Source organism: Dysidea avara, chromosome 1 (assembly GCF_963678975.1).
Source record: "Dysidea avara chromosome 1, odDysAvar1.4, whole genome shotgun sequence".
In the NCBI taxonomy this organism is placed as follows: Eukaryota; Metazoa; Porifera; class Demospongiae; order Dictyoceratida; family Dysideidae; genus Dysidea; species Dysidea avara.
Genome location: NC_089272.1, coordinates 31,955,656 through 31,978,632, shown reverse-complemented (window position 1 = coordinate 31,978,632; position 22,977 = coordinate 31,955,656). Strand labels below are relative to the sequence as shown.

Below are 22,977 nucleotides of genomic sequence, written 5' to 3'. Positions count from 1 at the left end.
TTGCTACTTTTATGTTTAGTATATTTATCATCTTTTGATTCCCTCAACTTTGTTTGTATGGAATTGACACAATTTGACAAGCTAAGCCTATGCAGGTTAGGGAGTACTTAATACACTAATACATAATAATACCTCTCCTTCATATAGATTATTCTTTAACTACTGTCTACTGTATGTATGTATGTATGCCTTGTTATGCAAATTTGGGATGACACAGTATATACATAAAGATTTCTACATTGTAAATTGCCACCAAACTACACAGTGTGTTTATAGCTTTCAGCCATGTACTAATAATTGTTCTTAACACCATGCTTTTTTGCTAATGCTGGGGGTAGTGGCTAGGGAATCCCAGCTATTTATAGCTTGTTTAAAGAGGTAATTATTTAGTCTAACCCTGATCATTTCTAATGATATTGTTGTCCAGAAACCTTACAAATAATTCAACTACATTAGCTATATTATTTCCATAGTGGATAGCTATAGCTACTGTTCATGCATGCAAGATGATTCTATCAGATTGGATTTGCTGTTCACAACCACATAGCTATAGACCTCCAATGAAATTTCAAATGTGTAAACATTAACACCCTGGTGTGGTTGTGTTTTAACAATAGATATTCAACATAAAATGAGTTATGTAGCAGTAAGTAAACAATAAAAGCACAACCCTAATTATGGCTTCAGTTTTACTGAATGGAACATGCAACTATACATATAAAGTAACATTAAAATTAATGTAACCCCTCTCTGTTTTCCTGTATGTCAGGACACTCCATCCCCATACATTGTACCAATATATACAAGCAGTTTACAATCCTTCAGTTGCAGTAAATTGCATATGAAGGAAAAAGGAAAATCAACAATTAGCAATAACTCTCTAGTGGTAGTTCATTACAATTTCAACAATGTAATAAATGCCATAATTAATGACCATCAGCATTCACTTTTTCATATAGCTAGTCTATTACTATAATGATTACTATAGCTCAATAACTCTCTCTGGAAAATTTTTTTTGTCAAAGTAACACTTTCATGTATAGAAACAAAGCTCTGATGCTTTTTGCAGCAGGAATATAATTATTATATATATATAGCTATAGTTAGTTAACTGTAGCTACTTAACAGTTTTGTAAATAATTCGCCTCTTTACATGTAACTACAGTACTTATTCTTTATTATTAATTACTAGGCAGGTTCTTTTCTGTAGGTTATAATTAATTTTTCAAATATTTTCTTCGAATTCTATAGAGATGTGTGGGAGGAAGGGAGTGCCATTAGGGCCAGAGGAAAAGAAAAAAAAATTACTAGGCAGGCAGCACAGCTGATTTTCCAGTACATATACTTCCTAATTAAAACTTAGCTATAATTCAGTGTAGCTATAGTGTTGGTAGCTGTATAAAGCCACTTCATTGTTATTGTTACTTTATAATAATAATATATATAATAATACATACACAGTAGTATTTATACCGCCTCAACTTACGGATTGGTGTTTGTGAGTGTGACATGACACTGATGCTCATTATGATCAATATTAATGATGCCAGACTGTGACGCTTGTTATCCATGGTCACTCTCTTGTGGTTGCGTACACTGACGAAGGTGCAGCTATAAGACTAGTCTCTGAGCTGTCCCTGACTGGCTACGTATGTCACGGAACAGTTTATGCAGCTACAGCCAACTGGTAACTGGTATTAACTAATAATTGGATTGCAGTATAGTAGCTACGTAAAAGCTCGACAAGTATAGCTAGCTATCTTGGAGGTTTTTGTCTCGCGACTCTGCACGTTGCCGTTGGAGGTGCACGAACGACTGAAATTAGGTTGGTCGGTCAAATAACCTCCACACAATGTTATACATTACATACTAATGCACGGATCATCTCGGATGACATCATGTGGTCAAGTTAAGTTTTCAACGCTGTCGTGTAGTTATGTGTATGGCTTCCAAGGGTAACCACGATTACCATTGAGAGCCCTCCGCCTTATAAGCTACGCGCATACGTGCTTATAACTTCAATGATACCATCATCAGATGAGAAAGTGTGAGTAAAAAAAAAAGAAAGAATAATGAGCATGCGAAGTCCTCGGACAACTTGAGACCACTAGAAATACTCAGCTACAATTGTAGGGCTATAGTGGACGTGGTAAAAAAAGAAGAAAAAATGTGTGCATGTGAAGCTACAATGTAGCTATAAGTAGTTTTTCAGGATCAACTGCAAGGGAGGATTTATGAGGACGCATGGGGGCTGAAGTGCCTTCTCCAAAATTTTACTATATTTGCTAGCTACAGAAAGATAGTAGCTAGCTACTATACTACAGGTGCAGTTTCATCTAAGGTCACTCCAAATAAATTCTCTGTTTCCCGTCCACCGCCCGCATCTAGTTACTGTCAGCTATAAATATTCCATTATTCCGTATTCTTTCATTATTTTCCGGTTATTGTTGCATACTGACAGGCTCACTTGAAACCATATCAGTTCACGTGTCAGCAGTGCTATCAAGTTGGCACAAACTTCACGTTTGTGCTATTTTTGCTGCTTAAAAAGGAAGGAATAAGCTTAAGCATGCTTTTATACAGCTTTTTATGGTTGTGCTAGACAAATAATGGCTTAAAAAGCTGCTAATCTTATAATGAATAATGGAAATGAACCGCCCGCCCGCATGCACATATGCTTGAGTCCAGGACGGGAAACAGAGAATTTATTTGGAGTGGCCTAAAACATACATCGGCAATGAAAACATGAAAAGAAAGAGCTAATCTCTTCTAGAAATCAATAAGAAGGGATCAAAGGGGTAAAACTGCTAAACATCGAAATATTCTAATAGAACAGTCAACTACTCTAATAGAACATCCACCACTAAAAATTTTAAACTATAAAGAACAAAGACCAACTCCTAGACCCCTTGAACTTTAACTTTGAACTTAAACCATGCTGCAGCATTTATGCTGTGTCCTTTAAATGAAAGCTAGTTATCACCGTTAGAAAATAATGATATCACTTTGTTAAAGTGGCTCGCAGTGCTTATTCAATAAGGTTCAGTCAATATTATTGCCAAATTCGATCTCAGAAAGCTAAATTTGCAAAATATTTCTGTAAGGGCATGCCCCTAGATTCCCTAGATGCTCCTCATGCTGAGAGTGCTACTCACGCTGCAGTACTAGTTGCATCAACCAGTTGCCACATTTTCTAGCCCCCACTATAGATGCTCCTAGCTTAGCACCTCCCCCCCTGGGAAATCCGAGACTCACCCCTGAACTGTCCTTTTCCTATGATTCCTGCTAAAGATAAATTTTTCAGAAACACAAATTGAAGCTCTTGCCATGTCATTTATAAGGGTTTTAATAGTGGCTGTAGACAGTAATTTACCTGGCTGTATGAAAACTAATAATGGAATGTGACCAAAAATGACCCAGGACACACTGATCTCAATAATTGAGTAACAATGCAAAATATTCAAATGATTTAGCTCAGCTAATAATATATTCAGGTAAGTTCTGAGATATCCATTGTAGAGGAATTTTGTTGTAAATAACAATGTCTGGTTGACAGGTGACCAAAATTGATAAAGGAATAGTTTCTTGAGGAGATTCATTGGAATGAAAACCTTGTAAATTGGTATAAGCACTGAAGTCTTCACAGCCAGGCAGGAGGGTTTTTAACTTGATCACTAGCATATGTAAGAATTGGTTGTGTCGGTAAGTGTACCTCTCTGAGTTAATACCACTTGACAATTTCCCAGGATATGAGCAGTGGTTGGCCGATTTAAATTGCACAAAGTGCACTTAGCATCAGACTGGATGTGCCAGCAATGCAGTTTGACTGCAGTGGGCAATGTATCTGACAAAGCCCTCAACAAAATAGAAAACTGCCCAGGGTGAAACTGAACCAATAATTTGTTCTAAGTTCTACAAGAAGTCCCCAATATGGCTGAATCCAAAAATTTACTTTGAACAGTGAGGTGATTGAGATAAGTCTCACAATCTAAAACAAAAGCCTTTGATAACTGGTCTTTGCCCCTCTTATACAAGGATTAAGCTGATGACATAACAGAATAGTCTTGATTCTGAAATTGCAAGATCATTCCCAATTTGAACAGTGAATTTGAAAGTAAATTTCATTGGCTATTTACTGCACATGCACTGAAAACCAACCCAAAAACCTATGTACTGAACTGATTACTTAGAAGCACGTATAGCATTTATACTAAACATACTGTGGTAACAACAGCTAATACCTGGCCTGAAATGGGGGTTGATATGCTCTATAATTGCCTGTAACCAATTTTAGAGGGTACAACTGGGTACAAAGCTGTTATTTAATAAATATTTAGATATTAAGTGGCAAAATACCATCAAGGGTGATATGCTAATGTATGAAATTTTGCGTAATAATTAACAGAACTATTAATTAATAGATAATAATCTTTAAAAAGGAAACTTAGGCTACATTCTCAATTGTTCCAATCCGGGATTGACCTGAATAGTGGTATCAATTTGTTCTTGCATACAGTTGCATGCTACCTGTAAATTAGAATATGCATCCTCATTTTGGGACCCTCTGTCCCTCACCTGTCAAAATACATGCACCCAATTGAAAGAGTGCAGAGAATTGCTATTAGATGAGTCAAATCTAATTATAACTGGGAGGATGGTGTATCACACAAGCTTTCTGAGCTTCCATGGCCAACATCATCTTCTCACAGACAGATTTCAAGACTTACATTCATATACAAAAATTTACACTATTCAGCTTCAGAATTGCTGTAATAACTAGCTAGCTACCTATGGATATCATCTTGTCAGTATAAGTATTCTTAATTTTTTTGTCAGTTTAACCTCACAATGTATAGCAAGAGGAGAGCCTTGTAACCCTTGTAACATCTTGCTTGTAACATGTATAAAAGGTAGAGAAACATCATCGCCCATGCTCAGAGCCATATTTAGGGGATACTGATCCTTGAGAAGTGGGTTTATCGTGATGAAATTTAATATAATTATATGTCAAATGGATCTTGGACGCCACCTTATCGTGCTAATTTTATATGCTTTTCACTTTTTAATATGGCACCACATATAACTAAAAAGGACTAAAGCTTCAATTCTATATTACATAAAGTGCTACTAAGAATAGTTTAAATTTACTAAATTATGTGCTATACTATCTTAACATCAGAACATGAATTATTAAAACATTACAACGGTAACGTTGTAACTGAAGTCTCATACTGTTTTCCTATTATGGTAGCTATATTTAATGATTTAGATCAAAATATTTAATGCAACGTTAATTTATTTTTAGGGGAGATAATGCCAATCATGTTTGAAAATCTGCTTTTTATTCCAGCATTTAGATTAGTATAATATACGTTTGACTTACTAATACGTACCAGACATAATGCTAAATTGACTCGAGTCTAATTATCAGAATAGTATACAGTAGACCTTCCACTGATTGTTCACTGGTTCATCATCATGAGAAACCAAGGTGAAGTTCTAACAGCCTCACACAGTCTCATCATTAATGATGTACATTTTTTTTGCAGTTTGAGAGAGATCAAGGTGTGTATATATTATAATTGCCACAGTTAAGGACATCTGAGCATATCTTGGAATGAGTAGTATAACAATAATATACACATACTTAACTGTGCAATATCATGAGTTAATGCGATAACTGCTTTAACAAGATACACACACTGTTATTACAGTGGGTATGATAATATCTTGTTATTACATTCCTGAATCAATATGCATACTATATGATTTATTGCGCTGGGCGATATAGATTTTTCTTATGTCATATGTCATGGCAAAATTTATTCACGATATGAATATATATCACGATATACACTATACCCATAACCTTATACTTGATAGCTTACAAGTTACAATATTTATCTTAAAGTTGAATTTGCGATACCTTTGTCATCTTATCTATTACAAGTGTAATTGCATTGGTACTTTGGACTACTGTTCTTACTGCCCACTGCATTGCATTGACCATTGTAAACATATCTGTGTATTTACCTAGCACCTTTCAAAATGGTAGAGAGTATACTAGATTGGGTGTACATATCTAATCTACTAGATGGTGTCTCTAGTTTTAGGCTTTGCAAAACTAGAGACACCATTTTACAAGCTGGGTAGGTCACCTGAGTTCTATCACGATAAAAATTTCTAGCTATCATATCACGACATTAATAAATATATCACGATACAAAATATATTCATTATATTGCCCAGCACTAATGATTTATATGCACTGGCTTTCCCCTAAAGTGGTACATAATAATTATGTGTGATTGTGTGTGTATGCAAATCTAGTGAGTACATATATATTCCCATAAAGCACAGGAGCTTTACTATGGTACACGATAGAAATGATTGTTAAATAATCATCAAGAGTAGTCACCTTCACCACCAACTTCAGCTTTTCTCCCTGTTCTACCTTTATATGCTGGGTCATCTTCCATTTTCTCTGCTGCTGATGCTACATAGGCTGGATTGGTGTCCATTTGTACTTTGTTAGGCTGTGCAGTTTCATATAATGGTGGAGGTATATCATTTATTGTTACTGGGTAACCACGAGTTGTGAGATCTTTATATGCTGGGTCAGCTTCAGCTGTTGATACTGCATAGGCTGGATTAGTATCCATTTTTACTTCATCAGATACTGGAGGCTGATCATGAGCTGTGAAGGTGTGAAGTAGATACAATACTTGTAATAGTTGTAACACGGACATGAGGGCTTTGCTTGATATGTATGCCTGACTGCCCAAAGGCTGCAGGCCCGAGGGCTGAGGGAATACATATCAGGCAAAGCCTGAATGTAAGCTAATATGTAACACCTATCAGGCTGATAGCCTGTACAGGGTGATCAATCACCCAAGCCAATACGATTGCAGCCACTGGGCCTGCATACCTGAAATACCTATATATATGCATACCTAAAATTTTCCATTATGGGTCAGCAGCTAGTACGCTGTGGTTATGATAAAGGGACATATCCTAGAGATATCATGGAGAAATTTGATTACGCGAGTTTAAAACAATTTTTTAGCTAAAAACAATAAATCAGTGCTATTGAATCGTTCATGGAAAAATTACAAAGTTCACTAAATGCCTAGATAGGTAAGCTTGCTTGTAGAGTGGTTTCTCCTTGCAGGGTAGTAGCTTTGTGATGGGGGCATGTCCATATTCAAAAACTTGAGGAAATGATCAGTAAATAAGCTATAGCATTAGTTCTCACCTTAGCCCAATGTTTTTCAACTCATAGGATGGCAAGGATAACAAAACACTTTCTATCTGAGTGTTTTTCATGGCAAATCCAAGTTGCGAATCCTAATCATGTGAGTATTAATCGATCCCCTTGAATCGAATTCGGCCTCAACGTCTATATAATCACTGCTTAATATGTAGCCTGGCTAGCTGGGCTACATACGAAATGTAGCCTGGGCGGTTCCTTTGATCTGAGGTGTGAAAGTGTTACATTAGCTACTACATGTGCAAACACTAACTAAAGGTAGGCATTCCAGTATCCGAGATTTTTTAATAAATAAATTTCTCTATGTATCCGCAATAGAACCTTGGCACAATTTTTGTTGCTTTTTTAATACTACATAACAACTTGGATTTAACTTGGGATTGCTCTGTAATCCGAGCTCCAATGAGGATGAAAATCACTATGGGGTTTGTCCACACGCTGATCATCATGAAAATGTCATGCGCATTACATATAAGTAAGTTTTATGTTGTTTTGTAATCTTTTCAAGCCTTATGTAGAATACTTTAAAACTTTTTAAAGCGCACTGTCGGGTGGAAGGTAGTCACTGAGGCTTACTTTAAAGTGCATAGTTACTTCAGTCAGGTTAGCGATTTTCAGCCCCAGAGCAATTTTTGATGGCTGTGTCATCAACTCAAAAGTACAAACATCTTCAAAGTCAGCATAACAATGCCATAATTGAAACCACAACTCCACCTTAAGAATTGTTGCATCATTGTGGCACCTCCACTTTAGTTGTTTACCTTCATAAGTTGTTAACTTGATGTTTTTACTTACTTGAGATAGCCACTTGTTTATGGGTATACACCATTGTATTGAAACGTGTGCAGTAGGTGAAACATATTTGCTCACCACAAAGCATACAAAGATCACTGAGATCTGATAAGATCTGAAGTTACTCTCATAACATCTACACACTTGCAGCTAGAAGCAACTGCAGTTTCAAGACAGTCCAGATTGCTATATAGATGGCTCCCTGATTCAATTGTGCCATTTTTCCATTTAAAATGTATGGGGAGCCCCAGAGAAAAAAAATGTACCTTTTTCAGTTTTCAAGCACTGTGCAGGCCAAAGTAGCTAATTCCAACCCAACAAACTTTGAGATCGGCAATCAATACTCTATCTATTGAGCATATAAAAAGTCCATTTTCCAAATTACAGTGTAGCTGAGAAATTATAAAAAAATGCCAACTGTCACAAAAGCAGGACACTAACAAATTCAGTATCCTGCCAAGCTTATTGAATCATATGTAGCTTCCCAAAAAACATACACAAATTTTTTTGAGAGCTGGATTAGAAATGTTGAGACTTCAGATTTTTCAGTTTAGGGATGCACCACAGTGGACACTCAGACAACAGGTAATCACTAATACCAGTACATTATTGCAAGCAAAAGTGCAAGAGCTACATATAGAAAACTGTATACATAGTTTATAAGCAGTCTGCAGGTCATAAGACCAACTAATAGAAACCTTTGCATTAAAAAAAACTCTGCTCTAGTATAGTGCAAAACTAATACTGATTGATGGTACAAGCAAAAACACTTGCCTAATTGTGCACACTGCACTTGTATTTATTCACAGTTGTAGTTAGGTGGTATACTTTGCACAAGGCAGCCATACCATGCAATATTATTAAACTTTTCAGTGACCAGCACTTACGGTCTGACAGTAACTTGTGCTGCAGCCTTTGGATTACTTAACCTAATAAACAGAATTGGAGACTTTAAGACAACTTCTATCCCACTGAAGCCACGCATCAAAGTAAAAAAAAAAACTGGGAGTATATGGTAGTTAAACCCCAGTACATATATGGAAATTACATATTAAGTTAAAGGAAGTGCAATCAAAGCAAATTGAAGCCATACACACCATAAAATCTACAAGTTTGGTAACATTTGAAGCCATACACACTATAAAACATGTTCAGCAAAAATTGAAGCCATACCATTACTAAAACTACATATTCAGCAAACAATTAAGCCATACAAAACCGACATGCTTATTAACACAGTTTATGAACTTAACTACTTCAAAGTGTGGGTTAGAAGCTAGTTATTAAACCCCACCTGCACTCAAAGAATATCTAGTTATCAACACCTCGGCTTTGTCTCGGGTTGCTAAAAATGATATCCTACTGATATCCTACTCATGGTGGGGTTTAACTATAACTTAACTTAGCTACTGTAATAAGAAAGTGAATCAGAAAATGGGCCAAAATGATTTGTGTGTAATATAGATAATATTATTATGTAATGGTACTAACAACTACTTTACAAAACTACAGGAGCATGATTTACACCATGAATATAATTATATAGTACACATGGTCACCTACTGGTCCTGTCATTCTTTAAACTCCAACACCAGTAGGCCAGGATAAATATTATCATTACTCCTACCACAATGGCTCCACAAAATCCTCCGATCATTGCTCCTGGATTAATATTTGTTGAACTGCTACCACTGCTACTTGAGTTGCCTGTTTAGATAGATAAATAAATATTATATCCGTGCAAAACAGCCAAGATGCAAAAGGTGTGGCCTACAAAACTTTGGCTAAGCAATCAAATGTGACAACCAAGAAATGGCTGCAATGATGTAAGCTTTAATAATGGCTGCATTATTAAATTGTCAGCATTAATTGCACCATTTTTAGTCACAGCCTTTTGTGAATTTCATTTTGTTTTGTGTTTTTAAATACTGTACCCCAACACCAGTCATAAATTGGCTTTAGGGAGTTTTTTACTGCTATGAATATTTTATGGAAGAAATACAAGGAGAACTTAGGAAATCTATTTTAACAGTTGATTAGAAATACAAGGTAGTGAAACAAAGGAGGTTACCTACACCCGAGGATATACTAGTGCCTAACATTTAATTCCTAATTCAGTCATGGACATTGACTGAAGTAGGGATAAAATGTCAAGTATATCTTCTGTCAGATTCATGTGTGTATACATGCGTGTGCATGTGTGTGTGTAGTATGTACTGTATGCGTGTGCATATGTACATGTGTGTGCACACATGTGTGTGTGCAGCATAGCCTTTAGCCAAGTGGTTAGATCAGGTGTAGGCAACCTTCTTTACTTTTTGTGCTCTATGATCCCTAATTGAACTTGTTTCATTTTAAAAGTTTAACTTATACTTTTTGTTATACATGTAGCTCTGCAGATAATTGCAGATACAAATTTTACAGTTGTATTCTTAATGGCATCATATTTATTATGTAAAAGTTGTACAGAATACAGTAGCACAGAATTTTGACTACAGTATATTAATGTGCTAGTATCAGAGCACTTTTACATAAACATATTCATATTCATATTTTGGCAGATAACTTCACGCATTGTGCAGTATATATAATTTGGAAATGTGTTAATATGGTTAACAACACAGGTACACTATGCTTTGCAGTGCTAAAACAATATACAAGACACCTGTATCAATAAAGGTTACAGATGCTTATTTAGTAATTGCACAGCAAAAAAAAAATTACCTTCCTGACCTGTTTCAAAATTTCCACAAAGCTGAAAGCCAATAGTATTATTGGTGACAGTATCAAAGGCTGATACACAGTAGTCATAGATGGTGGAGCTATTTAGCCCTTCAAGTAGGAGTTGGCATTGTCCTCTCTGATGTACATCTATTAGTGGTACTTCTTCAAAGTTTACTAATAATGACACTATCCCACATTGCAGACCACTTGTCATACAAGCAAGTTGACATTGCAGTATTGTTGAAGATGTGGTCACATGAAGTTGTTCAACTGAGTAAAGTGGGTTGATATCTGTACATTAAACGATACTATTTATTTCAATTGCTATATTATACTCTACACTGTATTTTGTGTCTGACTGTCTCTGCAAAAACCAGTATTATCAGTAGTTGATCACTACACTTAAGCTTTTCATAAGAGTGAGTTGCAAGTTGTAATAATGTGGTCCAAATACACTATTACAATAAAATCCATGAGCATGAAGAGTAATATGAAAGATTCAAGCATAGATTTTTTTAAAACCGTAAGACTGGAAATTGCAGAGGCAATCGTTTGCAGTGTAACATGGTAACTACAGCTGTACTGTTTCATATAGGTGTCTTACGCACATTGTATAACAGGAGTTGTCAATACACTTTTCCCATTTGAATTGGCCGTGGAGATTTGTACTACAAAAGTTTCACTTATATCATCTCTACTAATATGTATAGTTGCGTTGGTTAAGCTAGTTAGCACTCTATGCTTTGTGGTGTTAGTGTTTCTTCCATAAAGTATATAATATCGATTGTCTTGATCAAGATCTGCTGATGGCGCCTACATACAAAGAGATAATTATACCACCCAGAAGTTAGCATTATTATATTTGCACAAACCAATTTTTTTGTCCAAATGTCATGGTGTACCAAAAGACCAGTAACAACAACAGAAGCTTATACATAATATGTGACCGGATTTGCGAAAAGGTACCTTTTCCACACATTTGACATACCAGCAAACAAAATGATGTAACACTTGACTCCTTATACTGATTAACTTGCTCTTAGTATCACAATGTAGCCAGATGCTGTAGCTACATTCATTGAAAATTTCAAGCAATTATATGCCATGATCAAAAAGTTATGAAGCCTTAAAATTCAAAAAATGGGCCAAATTTTGTGCGTGAAAAAGGTACCTTTTCGCAAATCCGGTCACATATCTTGTTTGTGTTGTATAATATATGAGACATGTGCATACATAAAATAAATAATTCAGCAACTTGTATTTTAAACTACATACTTTGTATTACAGCTTTCTAGCAACATTAATTCAATTAATGTAACTTCACACAGTGGTGAAGGAAGTAGTTGATATGAGGGGGGCTGACCAGAGGGTAGATAAATGAACTGAGGCACTACATTGTAAGGTGAGACCAAAAAAAAAAAGGTCACAGTCAGCTGACAATAGCTGCCCATCTCACCAGCTACACTTTTATAGCTCATAAAATCCTTACATAGCCCACTAAACACTGCTCTAATACTGTTACTGCTTTATTAGAGTGACTGCTCTATTAGAGTATCTCGATCTTTACAAAGGTTGTCCAAGAAGGATAATTTCGGCGTGGTATCGTTCTGAGGGGGGATTCAGCCCCCTAGCCTCCCCCCCCCCCCCTTTCCACCGCCTATGGTTTCACATATATGGCAACAAATAAATTACACTGTATATCAGACCAAGTACTGAACTGTTGATAGTACTTTTTACTACTGCATGTGCGTGTGTACTGTAATATTGTGATCCTGATGAATCACATGATGTTGTACCAGTGATAGCAAATTAAATATGAATTAAAAAAATTAAAAACCCAAACTAGCTTAAAAGTATATAGTAGTAGCTAATAATACATTAAATCTAAGAGATGAATAATAAGTAAGTTTAAATTTTTTAACATTCTTCTCAAGTGATATAAATGTTTAGCTTGTTTTTGTGTCCTCCATGTTGAGCCATTTATGATTGATTAGTTCATGATTGTGAATCTTGTATTTAATGCTCTAAATTGTGCACCATTGTATAAGCAAATGTTGCATGCATAAGACAATCATAAGATTTTATTGTTCTTTTCTAAAAATCATTCAAACTATTATTACAGTACCTTGACCTTCATTTTATTATTTTCCAAAATTATGTAGTGTCCAAAGGATTATGTTGTTACGTACCTGTGAACAATTGCTCATTTAGCAGCTTTATAAAATGTGACCTGGTCTGCAAAAAGGGATCTTACAGCCTTTCCACATTGTCAATTTGACTAACCATAACTCCTCGTGTTTTCAATCTCTCACCTTCATATTACACCACACCATAGTGCTATGTTAGGGGTATAAGGGGACTAAATTTCAGGGTGATACCACATTCACAAGTCAAGTTACAGGTTGCCAAGTACATGCAATTGAAAAGGCTATAAGACCCCTTTTTGCAGACTAGGTAATCTAATAAAATGGTTATGTAAAAAAGAGCATAATATTATCAATCTTTTCATTCCATTTCATGGACCAACACTTATAATTATTCTGTCCGTTGTGCTAGCATTATGTTTAATGCTTCATGTACTCAAAATGATGCCATAATAATAGTTTGGTGCCTGTTAACTTTGTAATACATTGAGCAATGGTTTTAAAGAAAGCATGCAGTAACTTCCAGTACTGTACATCTAATCCACAATCATATTCTCCACTTAGTCTAGTAGATTCAAGAAGAGGTACCATGAAGCCCTTCTGGACTCCTTCAATTAACTAAAGTATAATACCTATTATATACCTTTAAGAATTTGAATTTCAAATGAATTGATGGGTGAACAAATATCTACGTAGCTTACCCTGTATAATTATAATGTCAAAGAAATTCACTAGCAATAGTGAGAAAGTGCTGCGGATGTTTTCACAGAATACTGTACCTCGGTTAGAAAAATAATAAGATTGTGTGCCTTTTGGCTGCTAACTACATGTTTTAAGGAGATAAAATATTTTAGATTTTAGCTTAACAATATATACATATAGATGTAGTTAACATAACCATGCACGTGATTGTAAGTTATGTACGTACTGTGTCAAAGGCTTCGGAACCAGTGGGGGGGAGGGAAGGGCCCCCACACTATTTTCAAAAGCATGCCCCCCCTTTTGGGCCAAGTAGCCAATCAGCCAAAGCTATAGACAATTGTCTGTACACATACAAAAATATAATTATACCTCCATATGAGAAGCCATACAACTGTCATGCAAAGCACTCTCAGTCTCTGGGGTGTGGCATCACCAGTCCACTGCAACTGTCAAGCCATTCATTGTACTGTGTTAAGCACAAAAGCACCAGTAATTTTATTTCTGTTATGCTTACACGTAATATTTGTTGTTATCCCATGCAGTGAGAAGTTTAAACAGTAGAAAGAGTGCCACATCCAGGGCATTATATGATGTGGGAAATATTTAACTTTTGAGGGTGGTAACAGATCTAAAAGGGCAGTCTCGCTGTAGTATGTGAGTGTATGGACTACCGACACGTAAACACGAAATTATGAAGACTTTGGCGAAGTTAATTTATAAAGTAGCCTAAACAGAAACTTCGAAAATAAAAGTGGCCAACCATGAATGCAGTGTGGTATTCACATGATCTACACTCAACACCTGCTAGAGCAAACATCCCAGCTTTTAGTTCCTTAAAGGTAGCTAATGATGTTTCACTTTGCGGATAACTATTATTAATGTTGTAATCCTTGCATTGTGAAGTGTGTTAAGCTACCATAAAGAGAAGACCTTCAAGTGAGCATGATTTCTCACGTGATATACATGCATTGAGCACATGCGGTAGGTGTAGAGAGCATAGCAGCCATTAGCAGGATAGGGAGTGAAGTATGCAGTATACGAGGCAGTATAGGTGTAGGGCTATTAGCTAGTGATAATACTCCACAGGAGCTGTATCAATGGGACCCTGTGTGTCTGCATGGGTATTGGATTGGTTTATGGCTAACTGGTTCTGGCTATCTGCCCCCCCCCCCCCCACACACACACACACACACTCTGAAAATCGTTCCTACGCCTTTGTACCATGTAGTACGCTTACTCCAATTAGTACGGTATATACTTGTCAGCAATAATATGTACAGTATGTTGAATAACATGTGAGTGGGCTGAGTAATATGATTTGTAATAGATGCAGGCTATTCAACATGACTATTTTTCCTGTATACAATTGTATGGCTTTAATACAGTGCTAATTACTTTATTATTGTACCTTTGTAATGTAAGTACAGTGGAACCTGTCTATAATGGTCACCTTGTGGCCAGATATATCTGACCTTTATAGACAGGTGGCTGTTATAGAGAAAACCTGTATAAGGTGGTTTGCAGCATTTTAGTGGCTATGACCGTTATTTATAAATGAGTAATTATTATTATTATGAGGCTCGCGCCAACCGCAATACAGTAATAATTTTACTAGTCTTTATACAGAAAGGGCAAGGTGAACTTGTTATGAATGTTGGGTATAGCTATTGAATACGTTTAAGCAATGAAGCCTGATAGTTTGTATAGCATTCATTGAAAGGCAGGAAGTAATGGCGCATTAATTGAAACGGTGCCGTGGTGTCAGACTATTGGCTTAACAAGCCACCATAAAAGGAAGCGACTGCTATATGAAGGATGAAGTTATTTATACAGTGATTCATAGGCGAATTCTTGGTTGGCCGTTATACGCGTTAGACAGGTGACCGCTTAATGCAGACCACAATACATACATTTGTATGGGAAAATATTTGGGACCTCGTGACTGTGGCCGTTATACAAAGGTGACCGCTTAATCCAGTCTTATTATCCAGGTGACCGTAACACAGATCCCACCGTACTTCAAATAATGTGACTGGGCCTGCAAAAACAGGGCATGTGGGCACAAACTACACTCTATCGCATAACAGGTCATACTTTAGTACTGCAGTAGAACATCTGTATTCTGTAATTTGTATTATACTGTAATTCCAAATAAGCGGAAAATTGTGGACTATAGCTTAATGGTGTCAAAATTTATGAGTCATGTAAGTTAAAACAATTAGGGAAATTGAATGTTCCCACATGCACTATTTTCATAGGCCCAGTCACATATTTTTAACAGTTATGCATAGTTGGTTATGTGTACATGCATATACTGTATAATGCTCACTTGCCACTCAATGTGCAGAGTAGGATTGTTTTCCCTATCAAATGACACACATACATCAACACTTGTTGGTGGAGATTGCAATGCTATAGAAGCAATGAATTGTTATTACCACACATCTTTTAGCTTCATAATTATACAGATTTAACATGCTTACTGAATGTTTTGGTAGATACACTGGTGTTAGTGGTAGGAGAGCTTTGCCCTATGACATTGATGGCAACTATGTTGATATAGTACAGAGTTGAGGATTGTAGTTCATTGATTGTAAAGTTTAATGTGTTTCCATCATTGATAGTATAAACTCCATTCAAACCATTGTAATCGTAGACATGAATGATGTATCTGTTAACTTCAGCAATAGGTAGAGTTGTTGCTGGTTCCCATTGTATAGTAATGGTAGAGTATGTAGCACTGATGGCTGAAATTATGCTTTCATTTTGTGGAAACTCAGGAACATCTGCACAAATAACGTTGGTACAAAGTAAAAAATTAAAGACAATGAGGATTTACACTATGAAAGACTTAATGCTGTTTACATGTCAAGAAGAGAACTATCAGTAAAACAATTGATGACCTAGTAAATCCACTTTGCAGCATGCAAAGAGAAAAAATCCACCAAAACGTGTTTCAGTATTCTGTCTGCTGCCTGATCTGATCACGACTGAAAAGTCTGAGGGCCACTGTACCATTCATTTAATGCGACAAATATTAACTCATGTGTAGCATATTCTGCTTGAAGTTGGACAGATTTCTACTGTTGTGCCTGCCTTCACCTTTATCTCCAATGCTTTCTTGTTGTCATCTTCCCTCATGCAAAAAAGCTATTATGACTAGACAAGTCAAAATTTTCATTTTCCACACTTTTCCTTACAGGTAGACATCAGTAGCTGTAGCTTATCAAAGTTAAGTACTTAAGCTACAGTATATAGTGCAAAGGAAGTGGATACCTTCACTTAGTTTTGCTGTATAATGATACTATTGCAGATGATAGACCACCATATAACCAGGCCTCATTAATGATTTATCACACATGATATAACACTCACTTGTTGCAAACTACGAGAATGAGATATATCCTAGAAAAGCAAACAGTAACCTTAATACTGTTTTTTAACAGAAAGAAATATGTGACCTAGTTTGGGAAATCTCGTCTTATTTAAAAGTCTCAAGCAATGCCAGTTTATGTACAGTATTTAGTGTGTTGTAGCTTGCCAATAGTTGAAGCTACTGTATGTGTGCCAAATTTTCACACATTTTACACTTAGTCTAATTCCCTACAGTATCTCTCAGAGTATTCACTATACAAGTAGCCAACAGCTAAGTTTCCCACCATTTTAGGTGTTTTTAATTCAATGTTGACTGCATATCAGGTGAGCTCCAATAGGGGTGTGGGTGGGGGTGGAGAAGAGGGGAAAAGGTTGTTTACAAAATGAAAGGGAAATGCACAGGAATGAATTGGGACAAATTATGGGCCTATCAAAACTGAATATTTATAACACAGGTTTTTATTCAACATGTACAGCCACATAATTATATACAACTATCCCCGAGCTCCTGGACCATTAAGGCCCTATACTGCTGGTATGACTCAACACTAAGTAGCCTGTAAAAGCAGACCACTCAAGTCTAGCTGATTTTGATTGTGAAATTTGATAGTTTATTCATGTAGCTTTGTGTTCTTAGTAAAAAAAAAAAAAATTAAATCTGGTCTCATGGACAATAAGACCAATTTTCCCAGAACCAGTCACATATTATGCAAACATGATGCATGGATTCATGAGCTAAAAAGAAACAAAATAAGAAACATGATAGTTTAGTGTAGCTACATGATACCAGATATGCAGATTACCAACTTTGATTTGGTATCGAACAAATCACAATCATGTACGGAAATTTGCACATTTTGTAATTGTTATTGTCATTTGTCACATCTATAACTTGTTTCACTAAGTAAAGTTTTAGTGAATGTACACCTACATGTACTGTACCCTATACTATCAATTGATAACTCATACGTAGTGTATCTGTACTGGTTAATGCTATAGAAATGGATGAAATTACTGAAGAAAGATATTTAAACATAATTATAGTAACCATCTTAGGATAATTTTGTGCCTATAATCATTAAAATAAAGCAGTATGCATGGCCAAATTACAGTAAAGGCAGATACTCTATATAAAATGCTATGTAGTTGAAGCATGGATGAAGAAAGTAGTCAGGCAGCTTAATATTGAATTGTTACTTCAAGGTCTTTCAATTGGTTTTAATATATTAGAATATTCAACTGCTCCATTCAAACTATTTCAATTTTCAACTAGTGGAGTGGACCATTTAATGGTGGACTTGTGCTGCAAGAGAATGGCTTTTTGAGTTCTATACAGGCCTGGAAAATTATATAAATACTACCATTTAATGCTGTACCTGCAACAGTAATGGACACCAATTTACTAGTAATATCTGGTCGACCAACTGGTGAGCAGTGGTACACAGCTCCATCATCTGCTCTCATTACATTCTCTATCAGAAGTCCAATGGTGATAGTAGTGCCAGGGTTATGGAACTCAGAATGCCTTTGCAGGCCCACGGTTGATTCACCATTTCTATACCATTCTGAACTTACTAACAGAGATCTTCTATCATCAAAAAACACACACTGTAGTAAAACCGTTTCTCCTGGAAGAGTTATAGCATCGACTGGTTGCTGGACAACTATTAACAAACCAAACCAAGAAAAATAGTGATTTGTATACAGTATACTGTACATATAGCAATGGTTTGCACACTAATGGTTTAGTGAGGAAGACCATACAAGTGCAAATTTCACAAATTGGTGTGGGTCACTATAATGTAGTAATTTACAAATAAACAATTATGGTACAATTAAGGTAAGCAGCATTCCCATATGACTTCCATTCCAGGGTATAAAAATATTGTGTAATGCCTCACAGAGACCAGAGGACTATAACAATGGTTAAATCTTTAATTATGGGGAAATACATGTGGCAGGGAAAATACATGCAGGCACTGATGAAAACAGAAAATCATTAATAGTGACCTAATACTGTAGGATTAGCATTCCTACAGATGTCTGTCCTTAGCAGGGATGCTAGGTACATCTATTGCTATAGTTAGTACATTTATCATCTTTTCAAAAGGATGCTTTATGAGTGGTCCCTTCAATGTTGTCTGTAACATGGGATTGACAAGCTTTAGCCTATGCAGGTTGCAGGATAGGATATACGGTGGACTTTATACACACTAATACATACAAAATCTCAGATATACAGTAGACCAACTAATGTAACCAAGTATGATTGTTTGCTTACTGTATGTACAGTAGATCTTGGGTTGGTGTATTTGGTGCTTGAAAGTACACTGGTAAGATTTCCACATTATTAATTTGACACCAAACTACTATAGTTTTCAGCTACAAAGTATTACATATACTAATACAACACTGTTTTCCAGCACACTGCCTTATTTGCTGGAAGTAGGGGCAAAGGAAATCCCATCTTACTGGATATAGCTAGCTTGTTTAAAGAGATATTATCCTGCAAAACTGTACAAAAATTATTAATATATCTTTAGTGGATCAGGGACATAAGGCCTTAACACTACACATATTTGTATTATTAAATCTAAAGTGTGCAATTATAAATGTGATTTTGTGTGGTGTTATTTTATAGAACTTTTGGTTATCCGAACTGTAGCGTTGACTGCTCTATTAGAGTATTTATATAAGGTGTGCGTTCTATTAGAGTAATTGAGCAAAGTTCTGTATATAAATGAATGGGCTTTGATTATCCGAACTTTTCGATTATCTGAACACACCCAGGGCCCAACGAGTTCGGATAATCGAGGGACCACTGTATTCTGCATGGAATCACTCTCAGATTCAGTTCCAAAGAGTCTAATTTTCAAACATTTCCTGGGAAACATGCCCCCAGACTCTCCTAGTTTACATGTTAGTGTTCGGACTAGTTTGTACCCCAAGGCATGGCTGCTTTTCCTCTACCTCTACATAGTACTACATGGCACAATATAGTTAGGCCCAGGCACTGAAAAAATTACACCCTGAATGTGCACCTCACCAGAAAGGTGCTTCCTTTGCTTCTGATACATACTGTAGGAGTCAGTTACTTGAGAAAGTAAGTACAGTTCATAAATAATAATTATACAGTTCATGCATGCAAGATGATTCTATCAGTTTGAATTTTGTTATTTACAACCACATAAGCAACATAGCTAGACCTCCAATCAAATTTTCAACATATTGAAATGTAAACATTAACACCCTGGTGTGGTTGTGTTTAAACAGCAGGTATTCAGCAGAATATGAGTTATGTAGCAGTAAGTAGCATTAGAAACACAACCCTTATAAACATATAATATATATATATACGGCTTAAGTTCTACTGAATGCATGGAACATACAACTTTACATAATTCTTAATCATCACTGTTTTGTTATTAACACTTTACAGTGACCAGCACTGAAGGTCTGACAGCAACATGTGCTGCAGCCTTAGGATTACCTAACCTAATTTCAAGGACTTAGACTAAGTGACTTATAGTTGAAAGGTGTAACAGAAAAGGTTTTCCTATAGTACATGCCAGGACCCTCCATCCCCATGCATTATACGAATATTTACAAGCAGTTTAGGCACCCCTGAGTCTAGACCCCTGTACTTATCACTACAAAAAATGATCAAATTTCAGATGCTTTCCAAGTCATTGGATTGACATTGGAAGGGCCATATTTCCACACCTTTCCAAAAGATCCATATGGCCTTTCCAATGACTTGGAAAGCACCTGAAAGTTGATCATTTTTTGTAGTGTAGCTATGCTGTATAATAATTATTATAACAGCTAGCTAATAATAGTAATATATGTGACCGGATTTGCGAAAAGGTACCTTTTTCACACATTTGACATACCAGCAAACAAAATGATGTACCATTTGACTCCATCTACTGATTAACTTGTTCTTAGTCTCACGACGGATTGGTGGTTGTGAGTGTGACATGGCACTTATACTCAGTATCATCAATGGTAATGATGCCAGACGCTTGTTATCCATAGTCACTCTTACCGGTAGGTACAGCTAGCTAGCTAGTTATCAACTCCTAACTAACTATGTCACTAACAGCTCGAACAGTATAGCTATGCAGCTACAGTTAACGCTACGTTAACTATATACTGGCGTTAATTAATAAGTGATTTGCAGTAGCACTGTAGTTTAGAAGCCCGAATAGCTTTCATAGAAGTTTTTCTCCCGAAACTCTACTTTGTAGGTGTACGAAAACAACTGCCACTGAATTAGGCTGGTCGGTCAAATAACCGCGCAATATTGTTCGTATACCTATACATAACCTCATTAATATGCCTATATATAACCTCATTAACGGAACAAAAAATAGCACCGTAGGGCACGGACTAGTTATCGTAATAGGTTAAGAATCTACTTAGTCAGCTACAGTACCCCATCTGGGGTGTAGTCCAACTTTGTGTAGCTATTTAGGGCTTCCATTGTCTAACAAACCGTACTAACTGACCGCAAAAATAATATGCTTCATATTTGTACTATTAGGCATTATTAGAATGAATCATTGTACACGCATGCGTACATATATATAGCAGTACATTACATAATCACAATCAATCATTACATTACACTACATCTCCCTTTTATAAGTTGAGTTTTACAGGAGGGTTAATGGCAGTTCCTGTCTTTGACCTCGTAAGGATTGGGCTTCTTTGAACTACTGTACTCTGACTCCTCTCTGTTTCTTCCCCTGAATAAGAACTTTCTGACTCTACTGGTAACTGTTCATCTGGTCCCACAGGTCTCTCTTGCAAAAAGCTACGATTGCGTCGAGTTATTCCAGTTGGTGTTTGCACTTGGTATGTTCGTTGACCGGCCGTGTGAACTACACTACCTGGTGTTGTAGGTGTATTGCTTCCACTAGATATGTAGACTGGAGTGTTGTCATCTAACACTGGCAGCTCACGGACACGATGTCGTCTGTCAAATTGTTTCTTCAATTTTTGCTTGTATTGGTCATCAACTTGACGAAACTCACCCAAATCTGGCCATTTTGGGGTAAGCACTTGCTCTGACATTGGCACAGGTGAACGCAAATGCCGTCCCATTAACAATTGTGCAGGTGAGTAGCTGCAAAATGGTAGGGGTGTAGTCCTGTATGACAGTAGAGCCAAGTGTGGATCAGTACAGTTCTTGAGCAAGCTTTTAACAGTTCTAACAGCACGCTCAGCTTCGCCATTTCCTTGAGGGTGATATGGGCTACTGGTTTGATGAGTGAAATTGTAGGATTTGGCGAACTGATTGAATTCTTTCGAGGCATATTGAGGACCATTATCAGTTGTCACTGAGTCAGGAATACCGTGCCTTGAGAAGATAGCTTTTAGAGCAGAAATAATACTAGCTGAAGTTGTAGTAGTCAGCTTGAGAATTTCTATGTAACGAGAAAAGTAATCAACAACCACAATATAAGGAGTACCTTTCAGTTCAAACAGGTCAGAAGCTACTTTCTCCCATGGTCTCTTAGGTAATTCTGTGGGAATCATTGGTTCTGTAGTAATCTGAAAATTTTCACAGCAGGTATCACATTGATGTATGAAATTACTGATGTCACTAGATATACCCGGCCACCAAACAGAGTCACATGCCCGAAGACGACATTTGACCATTCCTTGATGCCCTTCATGTAACCTTTGCAGAGTGTCTTCTCTAAGATCTGATGGGATCACAATTCTCTGTCCACGAAGTAACAAGTCATCATAAAGAGAAAGCTCACCTCTTACAAACCAGAATTTTGCTGTAGGACCATTTGGCTTTTTCTCTGGCCACCCCACTTTGCAAAAGTGTGCCACCTGGGATAGAACTTTGTCTTGTTTCTGAGCAGTTCGTAACGTATCCAGGCGACCTGGAGTAGCAGGAAGGGATGATACAACATTAGCAATGTAAGCTTCTACTGGTTCTTGTAGGTCATG

At 36.5% G+C, this 22,977-nt stretch overlaps 2 protein-coding genes across 4 annotated transcripts in view; both read right to left on the bottom strand.

The window, feature by feature from the left end:
- Nucleotides 1-22,977, bottom strand: part of LOC136261908 (uncharacterized) — a 40,214-nt gene that overhangs the window by 4,194 nt on the left and 13,043 nt on the right. The window contains exon 1 of one of the 2 annotated variants that reach the window (XM_066056012.1): nucleotides 1,487-1,853. The exons of the other annotated variant lie outside the window; for it this stretch is intronic. Within the exon in view, the coding sequence (XP_065912084.1) occupies nucleotides 1,487-1,571 (85 nt within the window). The 5' untranslated portion in view covers nucleotides 1,572-1,853. Of the gene's footprint in view, nucleotides 1-1,486; nucleotides 1,854-22,977 lie in introns of those variants that run through there. 2 annotated transcript variants of the gene reach the window in all.
- On the bottom strand, nucleotides 6,196-21,184 carry LOC136261895 (protein sidekick-like). Of its 2 annotated transcripts, none has more exons than XM_066055989.1 (8): nucleotides 20,962-21,184; nucleotides 18,384-18,671; nucleotides 16,116-16,418; nucleotides 15,962-16,044; nucleotides 11,395-11,599; nucleotides 10,787-11,077; nucleotides 9,626-9,769; nucleotides 6,196-6,697 (listed from the first exon to the last, which is right to left on the bottom strand). In XM_066055989.1, the coding sequence occupies exons 1-8, from the start codon at nucleotides 21,041-21,043 to the stop codon at nucleotides 6,405-6,407; spliced, it is 1,689 nt and encodes a 562-aa protein (XP_065912061.1). In that variant the 5' UTR covers nucleotides 21,044-21,184; the 3' UTR covers nucleotides 6,196-6,404. The 2 variants fall into 2 exon arrangements, with proteins under 2 accessions (XP_065912061.1, XP_065912066.1); XM_066055994.1 differs by having other exon boundaries at nucleotides 10,796-11,077.